Source organism: Stylophora pistillata, chromosome 8 (genome assembly GCF_964205215.1).
Source record: "Stylophora pistillata chromosome 8, jaStyPist1.2, whole genome shotgun sequence".
In the NCBI taxonomy this organism is placed as follows: domain Eukaryota; kingdom Metazoa; phylum Cnidaria; class Anthozoa; order Scleractinia; family Pocilloporidae; genus Stylophora; species Stylophora pistillata.
In genome coordinates this window covers 902,221-920,318 of record NC_142526.1, presented here as the reverse complement: position 1 = coordinate 920,318, position 18,098 = coordinate 902,221, and the positions used below count along the sequence as shown (strand labels likewise).

The 18,098-nt window shown below is 38.1% G+C and overlaps 3 protein-coding genes across 8 annotated transcripts in view; 2 read left to right on the top strand and 1 right to left on the bottom strand.

The window, feature by feature from the left end:
- LOC111346033 (nucleolar complex protein 2 homolog) overlaps positions 1 to 3,337 on the top strand; it is an 18,751-nt gene extending 15,414 nt beyond the window's left edge. For both annotated transcript variants that reach the window (XM_088730306.1, XM_088730307.1), the window contains exons 14-18: positions 47 to 148; positions 456 to 524; positions 604 to 678; positions 884 to 976; positions 1,620 to 3,337. In XM_088730306.1, coding sequence (XP_088586432.1) covers positions 47 to 148; positions 456 to 524; positions 604 to 678; positions 884 to 976; positions 1,620 to 1,874 — 594 coding nt within the window. In that variant the 3' untranslated portion in view covers positions 1,875 to 3,337. The remainder of the gene's footprint in view (positions 1 to 46; positions 149 to 455; positions 525 to 603; positions 679 to 883; positions 977 to 1,619) is intronic.
- Positions 2,489 to 18,098, bottom strand: LOC111346444 (uncharacterized). Of its 4 annotated transcripts, none has more exons than XM_022953733.2 (14): positions 17,961 to 18,098; positions 17,301 to 17,399; positions 16,821 to 16,933; positions 16,354 to 16,530; positions 16,030 to 16,147; positions 15,212 to 15,391; positions 14,462 to 14,543; positions 13,966 to 14,019; positions 13,317 to 13,451; positions 12,302 to 12,392; positions 11,643 to 11,772; positions 3,997 to 4,146; positions 3,707 to 3,795; positions 2,489 to 2,825 (listed from the first exon to the last, which is right to left on the bottom strand). In XM_022953733.2, the coding sequence occupies exons 2-14, from the start codon at positions 17,356 to 17,358 to the stop codon at positions 2,595 to 2,597; spliced, it is 1,608 nt and encodes a 535-aa protein (XP_022809468.2). In that variant the 5' UTR covers positions 17,359 to 17,399; positions 17,961 to 18,098; the 3' UTR covers positions 2,489 to 2,594. The 4 variants fall into 4 exon arrangements, 3 of the variants coding, with proteins under 3 accessions (XP_022809468.2, XP_022809474.2, XP_088586434.1); XM_022953739.2 differs by having other exon boundaries at positions 3,707 to 3,792; XM_088730308.1 differs by lacking the exon at positions 16,821 to 16,933.
- On the top strand, positions 5,723 to 10,918 carry LOC111346480 (heparan sulfate glucosamine 3-O-sulfotransferase 1-like). Of its 2 annotated transcripts, XM_088730309.1 has the most exons (3): positions 5,723 to 5,992; positions 7,845 to 7,897; positions 9,282 to 10,918. In XM_088730309.1, the coding sequence occupies exon 3, from the start codon at positions 9,408 to 9,410 to the stop codon at positions 10,575 to 10,577; it is 1,170 nt and encodes a 389-aa protein (XP_088586435.1). In that variant the 5' UTR covers positions 5,723 to 5,992; positions 7,845 to 7,897; positions 9,282 to 9,407; the 3' UTR covers positions 10,578 to 10,918. The 2 variants fall into 2 exon arrangements, with proteins under 2 accessions (XP_088586435.1, XP_022809503.1); XM_022953768.2 differs by lacking the exon at positions 7,845 to 7,897.

The window sequence follows — 18,098 nt, the reverse complement described above, 5'->3', positions numbered from 1 at the left end:
TGCGTGTATCCGTCCCCTTTAATCACACAGGCTTTTCTTTTTGCAGGATGCAGTTATGGATCATATCTTTGAATTACTGTTAGAATTTTTTTCCATACATGCTCACTCTATAGCTTTCCCTGAAGTTGCCCTCCCTGCTGTAGTGAGGGTAAGTAATCACAATTTTGTTTGTATGGAGCGCTTTTCGATTGTCATAAAACCAAACCAAAGCAATCAAAACGACCAATCGGAGCAAAGGGCAATGCCTTCAAGAGCGAATGAAAACTCAAATTAAAAAACAACCCGTTGCCTAAAGCGCGGGAAAACGCGGGCGACCAAGTCGTTGTTGGTTTTAGTTTGCATCTGATTGGTTGGAAAAGTGGCGCGAGTTTTCTGGGCCAATCACAGAACGAAGAAAATAATATTGAACACTGGTTTGTGTGGCCATGACAACGCTATTTACTATCCTTTCACAGTTAAGAAAGTTTATCAAGACAACAAGTGTTCCAAAATATCGAAAGCAGTTCAGGCAACTCGTTGACAAGGTAATACTGTGGTAGATCTTCCTATTCTTCAATTTTATTGCAGGAATCGGTATCAAATTTTTGTCTTTCTTTTTACCAGATTGAGGAGACTTCGACGGAAGTAACAAACCGACGATCTAAAGTGTCCTTTAGTCCTAAAGATTTGGAGGAAGTGGTAAGTTTCCGAGAAAGGTTCATAATAAGCTAATAAAACTACTATTTCTACAAATAAGCTACAAAAGGCTGCCTGTATCCCTACGTATTTTGCTCTCTTTACTTACTGGTTGAGAATAACTGCGCTGTATTTTTCGATGTTTTGTGGAAGTCACAAAACGCTTTGGATAATGCTGTTAAACCGCTGTTTGCTTTTTTTTCCACAGGAAAGATGGACGTCTCAATACAGACAACAGCCAAATACTATTGTGAAGTTTTACAAGACTTGGAAGACAATGAAACCATCCATACAGCAACAGGTAAGACATGATGACATAATTTCCTAAGGAAGGTTGGGTGCACCATACGGACATTGACCGCTTTTGCTCGAGATTCCAAAGAGTGACGTAACTTTTATTTTAGGAAAATGTCCAGACGACGAGATGTCCCTCCTTTTTGGCGAAGTCCGAAGTGCGAGTCAAAATAGATCCCCTTATTTCAAAAATATGTTAGCACGCCGCATGGAACACAGGGAGTGAGTCTGGAACGTCCATCAATTTTTTTTTTTTTCGCTGGTTTTTATTTTTAATTTTTTTTTAACCTGCCCTACGGACTTCACCAAAAAGGTGGGAAGATTCGTAGTCTTAAAATTGTACTTCTCTTCCGAGATTCCACCGAATAGCCCAACCTTTCGAAAACTTATCTTTAAATGTGCTAAAATTTCGACTACAAAAATCGCGTTTAGTATAGTACCCATTTAAATTTATGGTTGGGAGAGGCACTGCGACAGTACGAAATTTTAATTTTTTTTGGCCAAATGCCAAGATCTCGTGGTCCGTTGTCGAGCGGGCAAATCACGAGGCCTCTGTGTCTCTACTTGAATAGCTTCTGTATACTCTTCTTACAGTAACTCGGGTGGGAGAGTTAGTCAAAGATTTCAAAATTCGCTCGATTGCTTTGCAGGAGAGGGAAGAAGAAACTGGAAATGGAGGGAACGAGGAAACATCCGATGTGGAAGAAACAAAAGTGGCGTCAAAAAGAAAGAGGAAACATCAGAGCTCCGAAAATAAGAAGAAACAAGAGAAAGATAACACGAAGAAACGGAAGGGTGTTAATAAAACTACGTCTGAGGACACTTCACACACGTTAAACACATCTACTGCTGCAGACCTCGAAGACATTGTTGAAGATTTCCAATTTTCATCCGATGAAGATTAGCGAAGATTCTGAACAGAGTCGCACAGAACAAGCCATTGTCCACTTCAGGCTCTGCCTGTGACAATTACGAGAGGGAAGAGAAAAGAGGAATGATACTGTACAAAAAAGTAACTTAAAATTGTTGCAGCTCTTAGGGTAGATAGGCAGCTGGAAGAGTCGAGGTATGGTCCTTGAGTAATTATCTACAAAGCCGAATTGTGCACGCACTTCGATTGGCTCTTATGATCTATTGGAGGACAGGCGTATTGATGACGTCACCATTAGCAATTCTCTTCTTTGTCATATAAGACACAAACAGATTCCATGATGCCGTGGGTCTGTTCAGTAAAGGATTGTAGAAGACGACAAAATGTAGTGAGAACGTCACCGAAATACCGGTGAAATCTATTTGTTGTTTTTTCGTTAGTGTTCAAACGTAATTCGATACTTTCAGAGAGAATACTCTCCTACCGCTAACTGTTCTTTAAGGTGATATTATTAGAAGAGGGCTCTGCTTAAGAAGCTTCATATCCACGATCAGCTGCAGAAAAAGATCGAAATGTCGCCTGCCTCCTTTCAAAAGAAAAGTCAGGCTGATAACACCTTTGAGCTACGTAATAATCCAACCAGTCATATTTTGTATTCAGGTATATTTTATTAACGGTAACAAACAAAATGACTAAATATATACAGAAAATGAATAATTTTCCTCGCCTTCTTAAAAAATACATTTATATAGATTTATTTTCTTGTTCCTGAAATCTTCCTAAGCGAGTGAAGAATTCGTTGGGGCCAGTCGGTGAATGATACCAAAAAATACACGTTTAACAGTAGGCTGGCTAGGAATAACAAATTCTTAGTATATGGAGTTGTTTTAATGTTCGCCTCATCAGACAGTTCTGAAGAATGAGGTTTGGTCCTTCTTGGGATTTGTTTTGCTTTTGACTTTGTGTCATTCAATTGTCTTGATTTCTGTGAAAGGGAAAACAAATCAATTGGAAACGACCAGTCATTATTTATCGTCGAAGTGGGAGGGGGGGGGGAGGGCTCCGTAGGATTTTGAGGGGGATCACATGGTTTCGAGAGGAGATCCACTGTCGCTAACAGAATAAAGGGGAGAACTGTTTGGAATTTGAATGCCAACTAACTGCAAATAAGTGGAGATTGTAAGAATTTAACAGAGCTCCAGGGGGATATCAGGAAAATTTTATCGTAACACAATCAAAACACATACACCTATGTATGTACTCCAAACCCCCCCACCCCCTCCCTCCAAGCGACAAATAAAGACCGGTCTCTTTGAACGTCCGCAAGAACTATTCATAATTTGTCGTCAAATATGAATATGTCTGTTATATGCGCGCAGATTCGCGTTCTTGGCATCGCCATTACGACGATGTACAAGCCATAGAATTTCTGGTAAACAGGGAATTAAGGAGCCTTATTTGCAAGCACATTAAAGAATAATGATACACGTCACTGTTGATATGACTTCTTATCCTGATTTCAGTTGTTCATTACGGGCAGGATCTCGAATAAGTGGTGACCAGTATCCTATTTCTCCCCACGGTAACCCTGCTGAATCGTTCATTAAGATCATGAGAATAAGCGAAGTGATCGCCAAAGTATGAAGCATTGATTGTTAAACAAATTTTCCTTTTCATTACCAAAGGAAATGTATAAAGAACACTATGGAGAATATGCATACTGATGTTAGGGTGTATAGGGTTAACAAGAAAGGCTCTGACAAAAATTGTGCATGTTTTCTTATCGCTTCTCTGATGCCTGTGGATTTATTCTTCTGAAAAATTAATTTTAATTCCGTGAATCGGGTGCCAAAGTAAGCGTCTCACCTTTTCAAAGTTCTCATCTTCTGTGTCCGATACTGAACCGGAGTCCTCGTCCGAGGAGAATGTGTAGGAATTACCAGTACAACGAACTGCTCAAAGAGAAACGGTGATGACTTCAATTGAAGCACAGAAGATCCCCTAGTTTACCTCGTCCGCGATATCACACGTACAAACACCAACCCATGCAACCTTACCCCTTCAAATAAACGTCATAAATATATAATGATACGACCAGAGAGGCTGATCCTATGGTTAAAAATTTTTCACTTTCAATCTTCTTTACACTTCCTTACCACTTTTCGTTTCTGAGTTCTGTGTCTCTGGAGATCTGTCACGGAGTCCTGAAAAATGCAAGGTCGCAGGAACGATGAGGGGCCTTTGTTGCATGGATACCAAAGGTGTCTCATCTGAATTGTTTCTCAAAGTTTGACTCCAGAAGAAACCTATATGCAAATAAAAAGAGACTTGAATCAAAATCTGGCCTGCGCAGCTGGCACTTTTGCGCGCTTTGAAGCATCACGCAGCGAGAGGTTTGGGACAAACCTCTCAGCTATGCTGCGTCTAAAAAAAATCAAGCCAGCTTTGCCAGGTTAATTAGAATTCACTGAAAGACCAAATCAAACGGAAAATGTTCCTTTTTCGAGCTTGAACGACCTCGTAGTTTTAATTGATGTTTGATCCTTCGACTGAGAGCAAATTCTTGAAAAGAACCTGAATAAACACAGGAATAATCAGCTTTGAGCGATTGTCTATCTGGCTCCATAACGAATGGGACTTGATGTTTTTGTTATTTTAAGCCCGTCCGCTTTTTCCGTCGAAGTCTTTCGACATGGTGACCCAATGATTATAAACATCCGGGACTTCGCAAAATTAGTAGTAAAGCCAGGTTATAGCGACAGGTCACATTAAATATATCTCTTATTAGACGTTTTGATAATAATTCTCACTACCAAAATTAGTTCGTGTTCCGTACTGTAAGTTACGGATCGAGCTTTCTCCGCTCGGATATATGACGAGTTTCTGTCACTTATAGTACGGACCGAAAAAACGAGGTGTGTAAGATATTTATTATATCACCGGGTTTAAGTAGAGGGGGAAGATATCAAACAAAAATTATGATTTAAGTGGGAGGTACAGTGAAATACGGCTGGCTACATTATTGTTGCTATGGTAACTTAGCACGTTAAATGGATGCTCATAGAATGTTTAGCAACGACAGATAATTTTTTTGCCGATAGTATTCTGCTATATACTGATAAACCTACAACTTTTAAGACAAAAAAGACACCATAGAGTAACAAAATAAAGCAAACAAAAAAATCGAATTCGAAGCTTGACATTAAGACAATGCTCACGGACAGAAACTTGAATGTTAAATTTCGAAATGCCACATAACCGCTTTTTAAGCAGTCTTTATCTCTTTGATAAAAACTCAATTGCTACAGTGTAAGACTCTTGCTGCTAAAACTTTGTTTGGAAAGAATTTCTTCACAAAACAATAAATCAAATGCCTTGGTTATGGCTGGACTTTACTGAAGAATGTATCGTTAAGTTTATGAAGGAGTGAATGAGAAAGAAAGAGATACTTTAACAATGAGCAGTGCCCCCTATCGTGTTACTTATGCAGTAGTTCTGTGGTGATTGCTCTAACTTGAAGCAGAGAGTAGCGTTTTTGTTTTTCAAATTTTCAATTTTTTCGAGTAGGCCCCTTCTACAACTTTCGTTTGATCTGCCAAAGTTAATCTAACCCCAACCCCTCATCTGATTTCCCTGTTTTTTGTTTTTTAATGAAAAACTCGATACCATAGATAAACATTAAAAAGTCAGGTTTCCACAATCTGTTATCTAGCTTCATTTAGCCCTGCAAGTTCCGCACGAACATGCGAAGAAATCCATGACAACGCCAAAGTTAAATAGGTATTTTGGAACCTTTCTGAAGTAATGTATGTACATGTGTCTATTCATCGGCAAACATAGAGGTTTTAGTGCGAGACTTTCGTACGAACCCACCAAAACAGACAGCGGGCGAGATTGAATTACCCGAACGTATCATGCGTAGAAACTTCGATTTTTTTTACCCTTTTTTAAATTTGCTCAAGATAATCAAATTTTCAATCTGTTCATTCAGGTTTACGTGCAAGTTCGTTCGACGTGATCGCTCATTTTAAAATTCCTCGAAATTTTTTTCACACTTAAAAGACTGAGGTAAACTTGGTTTAAAGAAGGGACACTTTCACGGCATCAATAGGCCAGTGAAAAAAACTCCACCAACTTCACAAGCCTGCAAAGGTGAGGCTAAAATGAATTCTTCAAAAACTACTTATTTCATTTATTTCATATCGATTATATCAATTAAGATGTTTGTCTATATCCACACTGAAACTTATTTCAAGTTCATTTTAATTGAAGATCAAATTCAAGTTTAGTTGAGTTGCTAACGTTTAATAGTAAACTTAATTAAAAAAATTTATCCTGAGAAAAGATCACAATATACAAGGCATGATAAAAGATTACAAATTCATTCATAAAATATATTTTGAAAAGATATACAGAGCCCTAAAGGTTTAAAATATTCTACACAGCGCTTTAAAAATAACACACGTCATCTTCATCTTTCCAATCACATTTGCGATTGCTGCCCCGCTAAATCAGGGTTCAACTCGTGTCTGGTTGTTTGGAGCCTCTTACACATAACACTGCTGATTTTAACAACTAAAGGAGAGTTTGCTCTCAGTCAATAAATTGCAATGCTCTAGTCCATCGACTTTTTCTCGGATAGCTTCAGGGCTAATTCACGTGGTTAGAGAACTCAGGGCAAGCATAGGGAACTCTTTAGAATAATACATAGAGAACTCTTCGTTGCTTTTATTGCTTTCATCTTTTACTTATAATGGTAGGCCGGATCACGAGAGTTTTGTAAGATTGTAGCTTAATCGATGTGAGATAGTTAAAATATTCCCCATCCAGCCTAGCTGGGAATCCTACAAAAGTAAAACTGTTATTGATACTAAAATTGTGTAATTATAGCTAATAAACTGAACATTTTGCATGCATATGACAGGATCTATATGGAGTGGCATCTGAGTGGGATTGCAATTAACAATGACATGATAAAGGGTTAATCAAAAATGAGTAAAACAAGAATGAACTTGAATGTGAGCGAAATTGCTGAAACCTAATTTTATGTTTTATGTCCAAATATACTAATGAAAAAGCGAACTCGTTTAATAAAAGTTCAACATTTGTTCACCACTTAAAACTTGAGTAAAACGTGAAAAAGGAATAATTTGATGCAGATAAAGATAAGTAAGTCAACAGCGTGAGGTCGATATAAAAAGACATTTCGGCTTACTTGGCCCTCGACGTCGCCTTGGTCCATAAAGGAAAAGAACGTGCCCAAAGTCAAGCGTTGTTGACCAAATAAGCTTAGCCAATATAGTACTTTCAAATGTGAAAAGAATTTAACAAAGAATTGCTGAATAAATAATTGAAACTTGATTGTTTAAGGGCCTCATTGTGACTTGAATAGTGCCAACTTGCTTTCAAGAAAAAAATGTTCCTTGAAGTCAGGGATCTTAACCTGCTCGAGGCTTTTTTCATCATCATTTTACTTTCTCACGAGATCAAAGGGAAAATGCTGCGTGCCATCTTGCATACTCAGCTAGCCAATCAGAACAACGGATTTGTTTCATTTTCTATGTAATGAGGCATATCTCATGCTTGGTGATCTAACAGGTTTTTCAGTCAACGCCAAAAGTAACTTGACTTAAAGAAAATCAAAATAATCTTGACAGGAAGAGAATCTATGACCTTTCCCTCTAAAACACAGCCGTACAACGTGAGAGGTATTAATTCTACAGATTAAACTCCTCTAAGGAGCAGTTGGAATCTCTGCTCCTAAAGTATATCTATACTTAAGGCTGCAAATAACTAACGGGCAGTCGTCGGTCACGTTGTCCGGTCAAACATGCTTTTGCTCGGACACTACCCGTTTTTGGCCGGTCAAATTTTAAAAGTCCGAACTCTTGCGATAGTGAACCCAGATTGCACAGTAATCCTTTTACAACTAAAAAACAACTGAATCCAAGTCGGTCTCGCAATAAAAATTACAAGTCAATAATTTTACTACTCTTTACTGCAGAAGCAGCCTCGCATTGAGTACGTGGAACGGTAACGCAAGATACAACCGCAATTGTACGTTTTACTTTACATCTGGCAAAGTCACTTATAATTAAATATTACACTCCAAGCCCTTTTTTTTTAAGTTACAGTTGTGAATTTTTGTTAGAGTAAAAGAGTGGTCGGATTCTCCATGTTTTGGGCCTTTTGCTCGCTTTTTGCACTTTGCAACAAATGCTACTTGGAGTATTCTCGATGCAACAAGATTATTCTTCGTGAGGGTGCTTTCCGATCATTCAATCGATTAAACAATCAATCACTTTATTTAAGAGTAAATGATGGTATCTAGCCAAAGGTAAAACCCTCTACTAACTGGGAACACTTAAATAAAGTAAATAAAATAACGGAAGACACGATGATTTGCGGTCGCGAAAGGACTTGCTGACATCGCGGAAATTTGCGACTGCCGGGAATTTCTCGACCACTAATTTGTCTACTTTTATATTTTTTTTTTTCTTTTAGAAACATGACTGTGTCCCTTGTGATTAGCAAACAGTTAAAAATTAAAATTTCTTTGAACGAGTCGATAAAGGACCGGACAAGATGTCCTGCAATCCAAGGATTTGTCCTGTCAGTACCCAATTTTGACCGGACATTGTCCGTTGAGCGGCCGTTATTTGCAGCCCTGATACTGCAGACTTGAGACACCTTGTTTCATATGTATCACCAAGCTTTAAAAATATGTTTTTTTTTTAACTATTTAAATCCTAAGAGTGACCAGCATCTGATTTCTCCTTTCAGTTGTTCTGCTGAATCATTCATTGACATCATGAAAATAAAAGAAATAATCACTAACCAAAAATGTTCTTGATTATTTAACTAATTCTCCTTGTCAACACCTTTGGGAAATGTATAGAGAACGGTATGGAGAATATGCAAACTGATGTTAGGCTGTAAAGGGTTTGTTTTGTCGCAGGCATGGGACAAAATTGAGTTTCCCGAGAGGGAACGAATCTCAGCTTGAAATTGTGCTTTCCGAAGCCCAACCACTAAGCTACTGAGGAATCTTTAGTACTGAGCAGGGCTATAAACCAGCTCCATACGTCGAAAAAATTCTACGAGATGCTAGAATGAGTGATGTCTAGAGGGTCGAGTGTCTAAGAGGATGAGGAACGATGTTGCAACATGAATAATGAACCCGGAAAAAAAACCCAAACAGAAATACCAGTCAGACCACAAAGGTTTACAATTTTCCGTGTATAAAGACTTCAATTTACAGAACGAAAGCCATGTGTTCTCTCTGTTTTAGTCTTTGAGGTGGGATTTGATCAGTTTTGAATTTTTTTTTGAGTTTGTCAAACCTTTGCTCACTCAGCTTCAAACCGGATCTAACTGGATAGCAAATGAAAACGGCAAGTAATTCACATTAAACAATCAGATATGTTTTATTTCTCCACAGACAAACGGAGGACTTCCAATTCAAACCAGCAGAGAGTTCTTCGACTAGAACTTTTAAATTGCCTTTCCAAACAACTTCTACCACGAAGAAATACTTTTTAAAGACTCGGAGAGGAATAGCACTTTGATGAAAAGCGTTGGAACAATGATGCGATCATTCCGACAGAGATACTTTTGTAGCACGCTTTTCTTCCTTGTTGCAACTTTTCTATACTGTTTCTTTTACGGTCCAATAATCCCAATCAGAGAGACCACCAGTGGAGAATATAAAACTTCTTACGTAGAAACGTTTTCAATAAATGAAGCAGAATCATTGGAGCAAAATGCGATTCAAGATACAGACAAAACAATCATCTTTGATTCAATCACAGAAAGTAAACCAGACTTACAACAAAAGCTTGCAGACGACGAAACCTCCAGTCACCTCAACGAAGGGTACGCGGAATCACAACAGAGCGCGCTGTCAAACAACGTAATGACCAATGAAGCCAACGAAAGCGAAACGGGATTGAAACGCAGACTTCCCAATGCTCTTGTAATTGGAATACGAAAAGGAGGAACAAGGGCACTTTTGGATTCTCTTGCGCGTCACCCCAACGTGCGAGCCTGTTCACGAGAACTGCATTTCTTTGACGAACAAGAGAACTATAAACGAGGGTTGGAGTGGTACAGAAATCAAATGCCCAAGTCTTTTAACAATGAAATCACAATTGAGAAAACACCAGCTTACTTTGTTACCCAGGATGCTCCTCGTTTGATTTACAACATGTCACCGGATATTAAGCTGGTGGTTATAGTTCGTGATCCAACAGTACGTGCGATTTCAGATTACGCACAAATCTTCGATAAATACCGGGGCAAGGTCAGACCATTCGAGGAATATGTCGCCAAAGATGGCGCAGTGCTAACATCCAGCAAAATAGTACAAACAGGCGTCTACAAAATTCATCTGAAAAACTGGTTGAAATATTTTCCTCTGGAGCAAATTCAATTCGTAAATGGCGAAGAACTTATCAGAAACCCCGTACCAGAATTAAAAATGGTAGAGAAGTTCTTAGGACTACAACCTTTCATTGATGAAAAGTTATTCTACTTCAACGAAACTAAGGGTTTCCCGTGTTTAGTTCCACCGACTCAAACGAACGATGAACCAACCAAATCTGGATGCTTGTCAAAAGATAAGGGTCGACCACACCCTAACGTGAGCGAAGACGTCATGACATTATTGCGTGACTACTACAAGCCATTTAATGAAGACTTTTATGGGCTAGTCGGCAGAAATTTTCAATGGCCTTAGGCCTTCTCAGACCTGCCGTGTTGCAAAAAACAGTTTTATTTTTCTGAAAGTACTTGATAGAGGTTCATTCACATTTCTTAAGGAAGACACGCCTCCATATTTGGTATATTTGCTGTGCCATGTGAAATTACCTCAACTTCGTAGAAATTACCATATATCAGTTCTTTATGATGGCGAACTAAAAAAAAATATTTAGCTCGAGATCAGAAAGTCCGGACTGAACACGGTTGAAGTCCGTACCTAACGATTGAGAACCACTCGGCCTGACCAAACTCGTCAATAAGCATTTTTCAAATGAACGCCCCTCTTTGTCTTTCGTCCTTTTTTCTTGCAGCTTGCATCGGGGGTGGGAGGGGGGTGGAGGGGGGCGTGCGGCTATTGCAAGCCCTGCTTGCACCATCGCCTACGGCCCTCATATTGGGCGGGGGAGGGGAGGGTGGTGTATGAGTAATGTGATAACAAAAACACTTATTGAGAAGGAGAATGAGAGTTAGTGTTAACATGGAGTTGTGTAAGAAATAAGCCTGATTACAGAATGTCAATTCAGGATTTCTCAAAGAATATGCCTGGCAAAGCAATTTGTATGGGTAATCACATGATTTTCCCGCGCAATTTGGAATAAATAAGCACGAGTAAATTTTTTTAGAGACTAACAAAATTGCATGAGCCCGTAGGGCGAGTGCAGTTCGTGGCCTTTGAAAAAATTTACAAGTGCTTATTTATTCCAAATTGCACGAGAAAATCATGTATTAATAATATACATGAAAAAATACGAGGTAGTTTCTCATAACTACGCAGAAGAAAAGCGCGCGCATTAAGTGCAAAAATAATTTATTCAAACCCTGCAAGTGACATTGACATTGACATTGACCTTGACATTGACCAATCATTCTGACCAATCAGAATGTCTGGTTTGTTTCTTTCTATGCACTGAATTAACCCTCTTCTGCACTGAATTAACTCTCTTCTGAACTAAAATTAACTGAAAACTGCATTCATCTCAACCAATCAGAACTGAGAATGTTTTTCATGTATATTATCAGAAGTGAAAGTTTTCTATCGTACCTGGTCTTCCACAGTTCCCTGGTGACAACGGGGATCTGTAGCCATTCTTTCTCTCTGCGGGTAAACCTAATGACAGGCCGTTCAGGTTGTGATCTAATTCTGTTGATGTTTTACCATGGGAGGGTGTACTCTGCAAATTAAAAAGAACATCCAGTTAGTTATAACCACTTGTAACACTGAAGAACTCTACATGAAACCGACGAGATATGCAGGGAAATGGAAATGCGAGTTCAACGGAAGAGTTGGTTAAAAAAAATCGCCATTGAATGCAACAAAAGTGTTTCATATATAAGGAAACCACACTCTGTTTAATAAATAGGTACCACACTACTGTGTGTCTGTTCAGGAACAGATCAAAGATGACGTGAAAATTTTGTAAGTAGCAGCTGAATGTGCCACTAATGTTCTTGCCTCATTTTGACGTCTTCTGTGATCTATTAAGAACTGTACAGACCAATGGTAACATGGAATCGATTTATCCTAAATGACAATACAGCAAAATGTTGTTTATGTTGACGTCATCTATGCGTCTATCCTCCAATCTTAATATATAATCATTGGTAAGAACCAATCAAACTGCGAGCGTGATGCTTCTTATCAAAAGAAACAGGTTATCTCCCTTAAAACTTCTTCCCTGTGAGTATTTTAAGGCATCTCACCCCAGAGCATGTATTTGTGTCCATGGTATGGGAATCAGCCGGCGATGTGGGATGTTTTTCGACACAGGGTGAACTTGGTGTATATTGGCATCTGCAACCGGCCAAACAATGTAACGTAAATACAATAGAACTACTTCAGTAATAAATCACGTATGCTACTTAGTCCAGAAAATGTTCACACAAAACGCCGATTGTCCAAGCTTACACTATCCATCAACCATTTTTCTACCTTTCTTGTTTCACTTTTTCAATTTTCCTCATCATTTCAAGTACTCTAGTTACACAACTAAACCTAAACTGGGATTTGGTCTTGATATAACTCGACAGATTTCTTAAGCAAACCTTAAATTCCTGTTACACTGCGTAAAAAATTTTCGACGTAATTCCTCTTCTAATTTTGTGGCCCCTTTTAAGGACAAGTTTCTGAAATGTTCCTTAGTTTTGAAACCGTGAAAATTTTTCTTACAACTTCGTTCGATACATTCGATCTCAGAATACTGGCGCAGTTAAGTAAATTGCGCGAGTCATTGAAATGAACGTGAAAAAAAAAGTACTTTGGCTGATAACACATTCAAATGTTTTGCAGTAACAAAAGAAATAATCCAGCCAAAGCCTTAAAATTGCCCAAGCTCTGTTGCGGTTACCTGTCACTCAGCCGAAATGTCAACTCGCCAACACCGAAAACGCTGAGACTGAACACGCCCGACACCATTAATTAACTCGCCGACACCTTTAGTCAACTCACCGACACCACTGATCAACTAGCCGAAGTCAACTCGCTGACGACTTCGGTCACCTGGCCAAAACTAATGTTAGTTACTTGATTTTTTTACCAGAGACAAAAGACGACTGTCGACGAGTTGACTATAAAGTGGCGGCGAGTTGGCTTGTCGGCGAAATGACTGAGTACCCTTGTTGCAATCGATGCGAGACGCATTATTTTCGTCTGCCAGCGAAACCCTTTCGCTCAGCGTCAAAGCAGACTAGGAGTTTGTCAACCAAACCTCTTGAGTACCTTTTCTTTTTTCTTGTAGCCAGGACTCTTGTGTATGAAGAAAAGGAGACTAGGAAAGAGCACATGTCCAGGATGAGACAGAACACAGCCATTCTGGTGTGCCATCTTGTGTCAGCCTTACGCCAAACCACTTCCCTGAGAAGTTTAAAAACAAAATGGACCTGAAACCTCCTTTCCTATACACCCTGATTTCAGGGATGAATATTGAGGTAGGCATATTAACCCAACAAAACACGTTCCTGTAGCTAACAAGTAAAACCTTTTGGACATATTTCAGGTTAATCAAGAAGGCACTAAAATTCAAAGGGTCAAAAGTTGGGCGCGAAGAAACTCAAGTTCAGCACGATGCTACCACAATTCAGGGCGACGGAACTTTTCTTTGGGGCGACCGTGCAAGAGGGGGACGTCATCTACATCCTTAAATGCTCTAGCTGTTAACTCAGTAAACTGCTTTTTCTTGGCGTACGACACAAACAGCGGCAACCCTAGTGACGTAGATTACAATCACAGGAGCCAGGAAAAATTGCTAGCAGTCAAATGAATGTGATTTTCTTGAATAAACACTGCCACTCAGCTTTGGCTCAACGAATCTGTCTCACGAGAGCACTTTTTTTACTAGATAATAGTTTAACAACACCCCTGAACATACCAGAATCTTAGAGCAGAAAGTAAGGTCCACGAGACTAAAATCAAAATGCCAAACCTGAAGACAAAAATGGATGCAATTAAGGCCAATAAAATACAATTACTGTTAGCTTTAGGAATATTGCTCAGCTTGAAAGATGAACACATCAAAACCATAAGAAAAAAAAGAGAGAAATGAATTGTGTACAAAAGTAACACCCTCAGAATAAATGAAGCGCTGTACAATTTTGTTCTATCTTTATCACCTCCTGTCCCATCAGAATGTCGCTTCTTTTTGCTTTAATTTTCAAAGTTGAGGCTGTAATGAGAAATTTTGTCAGCCATAATTTTCATTTTGTCCCCTCAGAAAAAATTGAAAATGATCACGTTTTGCCATAAGTATGAGGAACTCATGATGTGGGTTCAGCAGTTACTTTACTTATAGAAATTAGTCTATACTACCTTAAAATAGTTATTGTTTATGAATAACTCTTCTTAGAGATAATCGGTTCTTTAGGTACCTGCTCTTTCTTTTCAAAAATATCAGGAAATTCATCAGCAAGCAACACAATAAGATGTGCAAGTACTTCTTCCTTGCCAGACCTAGAAAATTCACTTTGAATTAACTTGGCAAAAACAGTGTCAGTACATTGGTTATAACTACATTTACACTTAATACTTATGATAGTCCAGAGTTTGGTAGATTTATTTAATAAGAATAAGATAAGCTAGTTACCAGCAATTATGTGACAGTTGAACGACATTGTTTGCACAAGTTCAACTTTGCCTCATGATTTGGTCAGAGATCAATGTCATAAGTGCAGACTCACTGGGAAACCTGAAACTACTGTATATAATTTATTGCAGTTTGACCTTAGTCTTGAACTCTATAAGTAGTTTGTGTACTTGTTACTTTTTGTTGTGAGCCATCTGCACCAATTTCTTTCAAGCATATTCCACCCGCAGTACCCTATACTTTGGTTACCCATTTAGTAGGGGGCTTATGACTGGATTGTGCAGATGTGCAAGCGATAAAGGGTGTATTCTATCTCAGGCTTGCTGGTCATAACAGAGACACTTGGATTCCTCCAGCACATACCCTCCATTTCATTTACAACCATAGTTCTTTCTTATTCTATGTTCATGCCTGAAGGAGATATCTAAAACTGTCCACTACATTGCTGTGAAACATGTGTACATGTATTTTTATGATGTTGATACATTTATTCTTCATCTAAAGCTTAAGGTTTAACTCAGAAAAGGTCACTTACAACGCAGACAGAGGATTAGTTCTGAACTTTTCTCCCATGACATCCTCACTGCAACTTGAAATAACTGGATAAGTTGAAAGAATAAATATTTTGATGTTGCTGTCATGTTTGTATGAGGAAAACTGGACCAAAACTCTTGATCAGCCATGATAGAAATGCTCCAAAAACCCAGGGCCTCACCTAACAAAAAGGAAAAAAAGTATTAACTGGTTTAATTAACCCTTCACACTCAAACATCATTATGCATATTCTCCATACTGTTCTCTAAACATTTGGAAGGCTTTGACCACGAGAATTTGTTGAACAATCATGAGCTTCTTTAGCTGGTGATTATTTCCTTTATTCACTAGACCTTTAATGTGTGATTCAGTGTTGATATTTTAAGGATAAAATACTGAATGCAAGTCAATGGCACTTAAGGGTCAAAAGAAATGATGATAATAAAACAACAGTGATGGAAAAATTCAGAAACCATGTTTCTCTTCCAAAAGGTAGTGACCAATCTTTCCATCACCAAATGTTTCAGCAACTTAAAAAGCCTTAACAGAGGTAAATCATTATTCCCTCGGTGAAAAAGCCCTTCCATTCCAGCTTTCCGTTCAGGTTTTACTAAAATGTTTCCAACACATCTGATAATGTGATATTATAGTTTATATGCAGAACCTCAAACTTTTTATTGGTTTGAAGGTGTTCAAAAGCAATTTTATTCCCATTTTAATTTTATGTAATTGAAGGACAAAAGAAAAGAAAATTTAAATGAGTTTTCAAACTTTGAAACAAAGGAAAGATTTGAACCACAAAATACTAACTGCACTTACCAGAAACACTGCAATTAGCTTGTGTTGAATCAGAGAAAACCAACAGGGCAGCAAGGAAAACACAAGTTAGCTTAGCTAATACAAAAATAATGGATTCTGGTGAAGATGTCCTTAAATGCTGAAAAAGTAAAAATTGTTAAAACACTCAATATTAAATCATAAACATGATTAGTGGCTCATCATTCTCACTTTTTACTGGTCTATGTTGCTCCATATAAGAGAAAATGGTCCCTTTTGGCCTGGGCTTAGTTTTTTCCATACACTGCCTCCCACCTGGTATATTACATATAATTTATTTCAAAAATAGAATCTTAAACCTATTACCTTCAACTTTGTTGGAGTTGATTTTGAATTTTGCAGATGAGTACCAAGTACAAATGTTTTCAGGTCCATTGCTTGAAGGTTCAAGTGACGCTGAACAGTGTCATAACATGGATGACACAGTTTGTATCGCTCATCCAGGTGATTTTTATGAGCATCCAATTCAGAAAAGAAGTCAGACTGCAAACAAATGGGTTGAGTTAAGAAAATTAGACTCAGTATACAATGGTTGTTGCAGTTAAAAATGATTGTTAGGTCAAACTGTTTTTAAACTTTTGTTGTCTTATTCTGTGATCCATTATTGTACACACCCACAATCTATTTGTTTTATATGATAATTTACAAAGCAAATTGCTGTTAATGGTGACATCACTTATGTATCTATGCTCTAATAGATCATATGTAAAAAGCAATCACAAAGTGTCTAGGATTCAGCTTATCATATCATATAAGTCAGTATTAGCTCTTACTTCTCTTGATGGTTCAAATGAATTCAATTCCTTTATCTTTGTAGCTTGGTTTTTGCTACAATCGTGACAAAGCTGTGGTTGGCTGATGAGTGATGGCTGCCCAGTGTACCTCCCTGGCACAATCAAATAAAAAGTGCCCGTAATAACTACTTGATCAAAATTTGGAGCAAATATTTAACAAATATTCACTGAAGTGGAGGTAAATATCCACCACATTCACTGACACTGAGGTGACTAATAATAGCATATACCACACAGACACCAAACAATTTTCTTTCAATATATACAAAATAAATGGATGGAAATCAAACCCTTGATATGCAATTTTGTCTCTTTCTCTGCCCCGAATTAGAAAGTACTTACTAATCATTTCCAAACAAGCCAACTATCACCTGCAAAAAGCACTATTCAGCTGTTTGGTATATACATGTACTCCACAGTTCCTAGAAGACAAGAACCTTTTTGCATAAATCAACCAACCTGGAGCTGCATAGCGATAGTGTGTGCTATCACTATCTCCAACACAATCCACCATCATACAATTTTCCCAGATAATTCTATTCTAAGATCTGTAAAAACCTGGAAAAGATACATTTTAAGTATTAAATTCAATTCAGAAACGTTTTATAAAAGAATACCTTTGATCTTTTTTTTACTGATTTAAGATGGATTGTCGGCTGAGGAGAAATAAACCATTTTTCGAGGAAAGCCTAGGACTTACCGGATAGGAAAAAAACAAACGATCAATAAAAAAATCAGACAACGGATAACTGAATTAACAAATAAACAAAATAATTACAAACAAAGGAATGCAATGAGGTTTAGTCATTTAATTAATCGGTATTTTCAGATTACGAAAAACTTCCAAGCTTCTTCTGTACTATGTGATTACAATTATCAGCTATGAATATTTAATTTTTGATCGAGGGATTCCCTTCCAATATCATAAGATCAGCCAGTAACTAGCTAAAGTTAGCTTTGGACGGAAGTAACCGTGGATACAACTTTGCGCACTAAGCTTCCGGTTTATCCAACCACGAGGTTGACTGGAATCTCTTAATTGTGCGCTTTTCGATAATTTTACTATACAAGCTCACATCTCAGGGCTCAGAAGGAAAATCACCACAAAACAAACTTTACCTCGTGCGATGAGGAAAAAATGGAAAACTCTTTTCGAAGCAACTTCATAGGGAGCACGAGGGACCACGAGTTGTATCTCCCGCCATATTGAAACGATCTCAAGGACTGTTGGGAGTCTCTGATGTTACCTCTATCCCG